Source organism: Toxorhynchites rutilus, chromosome 3, assembly GCF_029784135.1.
Source record: "Toxorhynchites rutilus septentrionalis strain SRP chromosome 3, ASM2978413v1, whole genome shotgun sequence".
NCBI lineage: Eukaryota > Metazoa > Arthropoda > Insecta > Diptera > Culicidae > Toxorhynchites > Toxorhynchites rutilus.
The window spans coordinates 222,137,052-222,142,347 of NC_073746.1; the positions used below are offsets into that span (position 1 = coordinate 222,137,052).

The following is a 5,296-nucleotide window of genomic DNA, read 5'->3' on the forward strand; positions in this document are numbered from 1 at the left end:
TTCACATTATGTGAGAGCAATAACACGAACGTGAAAGATGACAGTCAAAACAGGAGCTACAACGGTTAAACACACGGCACATACTAGTCACAGGTTCATGGTATCCGTAATTTGTTCGTGTTGAGGAGATGTAGAGAAAATGACGAGAACGCAAGTTACGACGATTAACATTAAAGTTGATTAACCGGAGGAGCCCAGGACAGTCGATGTTAGCGGTAATTAAGTCCGAAGTAAATGGGGCCTTGGCAACGTTTCTCCGTGAAACTAATGAGTCAAGCCCTATTAGTTTGCATCGATCCTCGTAGCTAGGGAGATTTATTGGATCATTCCATGGTAAATTGCGTAGTGCGAATCGGATGAATTTCCACTGGATCGACTCAATTCGATGAACACTATTTTGGTAGTACGGCGACCACACCACACAAGCATACTCTAGAATCGAGCGAACCGACTAGCTATAAAGAGTCTTGATACAGTGCACGTCCTTGAATCGCTTTGTGACGCGGAACATAAATCCAAGTGTTCTGGGTGCTTTAGCGATGATATAGGATACGTGGTCGCGAAAAGAGAGTTTCGAATCCAGCATAACGCCGAGGTCCTTAATGGTACTGACACGATCCAATTTAACACCATGCAGTTTATATTCGAAGATTATCGACGAAAGCTTGCGTGAGAACGATATTACCGAACACTTTGATGGATTCAAAAGCATCCTGTTGGTTGAACACCATTCGGCGAAGATGTTGAGTTGCTGTTGTAAAATCTCAGCATCTCCGATGCAGTTCACTGGGAGGAACAATTTGAAGTCATCTGCATACGAGAGTTTGAGACACTTCAAATTGGAATTTATATCGTTGAGATACGGTAAAAACAGGTAAGGACCAAGGTGACTGCCCTGAGGAACACCAGATGTTACTCGAAAAGGAGTGGATATTGTGTCGCCTATTTTCACTGACATAACGCGGTCAGTGAGTTAGGAGTGAAGCCATGTCAAAAGTGGATCGTTGAAACCAAGACATTGAAGCATAACCTGTCGGGACATCTCTCAGCAGGAGCCGGTCGACAAACGCCTATAGTGTTCCCGCCGCATCCTGGAATCCATCAGAATCCCCTCCCGCAGCACTTCACGAGCCTGCCTCCACCACAGCAGACGCCGCAACAAGCACACACATCCACCGAAGTCACCTACGCCCAGCTCATACAGCAGCTCATGAGACAACAACAGGAATTTATGCAGCATCAACATCATCTTCTTCAGCAGACTATCTCCAAAATTAAGGTACAGGTACCGCCAAATCCTGAAACCATTCTTGATTCGTTAGCGAACAACATAAAAGAATTTCGCTACGAGCCGGAAAGCAACATAATCTTTTCGGCATGGTACGCTAGATACGAAGATCTTTTCGAGAAAGATGCTGCCCGTCTCGACGACTTGGCAAAAGTTCGCCTGCTCATGCGCAAATTAGGAGCAGCGGAACACGAACGCTATATAAGCTTCATCCTACCTAAGCTGCCTAAACAGTTCCAGTTCAGCGAAACCGTGAGCAAATTAAAATCACTCTTCAGTACTGCTGAATCTGTCATTAGCAAGCGCTATCGTTGCTTACAAATAACAAAGCATTCCATTGAGGATTACAAAAATAGAGGAACGTAACGACGTCACCTTGGAACAGCTGTCTGCGGACTGTCAGCGATTGTTGTCACTGAAGCGGGACACAGCAATGATAGAAACGTCAACACCGAGTGTACAGTTTGTGAAGCAGAGCAACAGAAATCAACAGAAGCGCAATTTCGGACGAGGCAAACAGCAGCGAAACAAAAACATTCCAGCTTCACCTTGCTGGTTTTGCGGCGAAATACACTATACACGAGACTGCAGTTACAGATCGCACAAGTGCAACGATTGGGGAAACATTGGTCATCGTGAAGGCTATTGTTCCAGTTTGCGGAAAACAACGAAAGCAGCTCCGACTAACCGCAAATTTCGACGATCATCGTACACGACGAAAACAGTAAGTCTCCTTGTGAATGCAGTAAACAAAAAGCGTCGTTTTGTTCAAGCTCAAATCAACGGAGTGGACGTCCGTCTTCAATTGGACACGGGGTCTGATATCAGCGTAATTTCGAAGCGAATGTGGGAGAAAATTGGCAGACCACCAACAATGCTAGCAACAGAAAAAGCAGCCACAGCGTCCGGTGATGCGCTCAAGCTTCTCTTCAAGTTCATTTGTACAATTTCTATCAACGGTGAGCATCGTGAATCGCAAATCTACGTGGTGGACAAATCCCTTCATCTGCTAGGTATCGATATACTCGATGCCTTCGGGTTGTGGTCAGTGCCCATCAGCAATTATTGCAATCATATCGTCAGTCCTGCCACAACCGTAGAGTCACTCAAGGTGGAATATCCAGCAGTATTTCGAAGCGAGCTAGGAGTGTGCACTAAAACGAAAATAAAGCTCGAACTAAAGGAAGGTGCAGTTCCAGATTTCCGTCCCAAACGTCCCGTTGCATATTCCACTTACAACGCAGTGGATAGTGAGCTGGATAGACTGGAAAGAGAGAGAATCATCACTCCCGTGGATTTCTTCAACTGGGCGGCTCCCATAGTAGTCGTTCGTAAGGCCAACGGTACCATCAGAATTTGTGGCGATTATTCCACCGGTCTCAACAACTCGCTGCAACCACACCGGTATCCTCTTCCGCTACCGGAGGATATTTTTGCAAAATTATCCAGCTGCACAATATTCAGTCAGATAGACCTTTCTGACGCTTTCCTCCAAGTGGAAATTGATGGGGACAGCCGCGATCTACTTACCATCAACACCCACCGTGGATTGTATCGCTACAATCGTCTTCCGCCAGGAGTCAAAACAGCACCAGGTGCCTTCCAGCAGCTGATCGACACCATGCTGGCGGGCCTTCCGTGCACTTCTGGTTACCTTGATGACGTTGTCGTGGGAGGTAAAACAGCGGAGGATCATCTAGCCCATCTCCATGCAGTGTTTCAGCGTATTCAGGATTTCGGCTTCACCATTCGTCTAGAAAAGTGTACATTCGCTCAATGCCAAATAAAATATCTGGGTTATCTATTAGACCAAAACGGACTACGCCCAGATCCGTCGAAGATTCAGGTCATCACCGACATGCCACCACCAACCGACGTTAAAGGAGTTCGTTCCTTCCTAGGAGCAATTAATTACTTTGGCAAATTCGTACCTAGTATGAGATCCCTTCGCTTCCCACTTGATGAGCTACTCAAAGTCGAGAAGAAATTCAGTTGGACGCCAGAATGTCAGGAGACGTTCATTAAATTCAAGCAAATACTTTCAACCAGACCTCCTGTTGACGCACTACAACCCAAACCTTGATATCATCGTATCAGCAGACGCATCATCAGTAGGTATTGGTGCTACCATCAGTCACCGATTTCCGAATGGCGCCCTGAAGGTTGTTCAGCATGCGTCTCGAGCTTTAACACCAGCAGAGAAAAACTACAGCCAACCAGATCACGAAGGGCTAGCGATCATTTTTGCAGTAACCAGATTCCACAAAATGATTTTCGGTCGTCGGTTCCTTCTGCAAACCGACCATGCTCCACTCTTGAGGATATTCGGCTCTAAGAAGGGCATTCCAGTTTATACATCCAATCGTCTTCAGCGATGGGCTCTTACGCTGCTCCTGTACGACTTCACCATCGAACATATCCGAACTGAGAAGTTTGGGAATGCGGATGTGCTTTCCCGCTTAATTAGACAACACGTAAAGCCAGAGGAGGATTATGTCATCGCCACAATCGCCTTTGAAAGCGATGTCAGGTCAGTAGCGGTAGATATTATTAACGCTTTCCCTTTGAGTTTTAGGATCGTTCAGAATGCTACTCAGTCCGATCCTACCACCAAGAAAGTGTATCGCTATCTCCACGATGGATGGCCTACAGTAAATCCAACAGAGCCGGAACTCAAACGGTTCTTCTACCGGAAAGATTCCCTAACCACGGTCGACGGTTGTATAATGTACGGTGAGCGCCTAGTTATTCCTTCGATGTACCGTAAGCGCTGCCTTGATCAGCTGCACCGTGGCCACCCAGGCATTCAACGTATGAAAGCGATTACACGGTCATATGTTTACTGGCCATCCTTGGATGACGACATTATTGGCTACGTCAAGTCCTGTCATCATTGTGCTACATCAGCGAAAACACCACCTAGGTCAGCACCGCTATCGTGGCCTAAATCCAGCAAGCCTTGGGAACGCGTCCATATGGACTACGCTGGACCAATTGATGGGGAATATTTCCTCATTGTCGTCGATTCATATTCTAAATGGCCAGAAATGATCCAGACCCGTAGCACAACCACAGAAGCTACGGTTGGCATTCTCAATGATGTATTCGCTCGTATGGGGATGCCCAAAACACTGGTCAGCGACAATGGCCCCCAATTTACCAGTGCCAAGTTCCAGGCCTATTGTGCGGAAAACGGAATTGAACATTTGACCACCGCACCATTCCACCCTCAATCGAACGGACAGGCAGAACGTTTTGTAGACACGTTCAAGGAAAATCCAGGAGGGGAGAGGCACCATAAAGGAAGCACTCAGCACCTTTCTGCTTGTTTATCGAAGCACTGCCAATCCGTCCGCCCCAGACTGCAAATCACCTGCTGAAATAATGTTCGGTCGTCCGATCCGAACCTGTTTGGAATTGCTTCGGCCTCCAGCGCCCCACGTCAATCTGAACGATCAGAAGCTAAAGCGAAGTTACCAGTGTGATGATCCAGTTTTCGCCAAAGTCTATTTCAATAACAAATGGCATTGGGTATCAGGATTTGTCCGCGAAAAAGTCGGCAACGTAATGTACAACGTTTTCCTCGACAATGGAAGACTTGTACGATCGCACGTTAATCAGCTTAAAGACCGTGCTGTAGCTAACAAAAAACCCGTAGTTACACCCATTCACCGCAAACGGCTTCCTCTGAACATCCTACTAAATGAGTGGAATTTGGCTCCACCAAGCGCGTCAATTCATACATCCAAGCTCTCCAGTCATACTAAACAGTCTTCGCCAGTACCATCAGGTAATGTGATTTCCTTGCCGTCATCGACACCGAACACCATAGTACCAGTTTCGGGTTTTCCACCGGAACGAACGTCGCCATTGTCATTGTCTTCGTCTACGTCTACGTCTCCGTCTTCTTCGTCTGCGTTACAATCTTCTTCAGCCCTGTCGTCGACGAATTCAGCCACTTCGGACTTTCAGTCCGCTGTTGAAGCAGAAACCGGTTCTCATCCGTCG

The 5,296-nt window shown here is 46.9% G+C and overlaps 1 protein-coding gene across 1 annotated transcript; it reads left to right on the forward strand.

Annotated features, from left to right (window-relative positions):
* The first annotated feature begins 602 nt into the window (after positions 1 to 602).
* LOC129773946 (uncharacterized protein K02A2.6-like) lies at positions 603 to 4,668 on the forward strand. The gene is made up of 5 exons (XM_055777623.1): positions 603 to 874; positions 970 to 1,565; positions 1,645 to 3,294; positions 3,338 to 3,818; positions 3,864 to 4,668. The coding sequence occupies exons 1-5, from the start codon at positions 603 to 605 to the stop codon at positions 4,666 to 4,668; spliced, it is 3,804 nt and encodes a 1,267-aa protein (XP_055633598.1).
* The last annotated feature ends 628 nt before the right edge of the window (positions 4,669 to 5,296 follow it).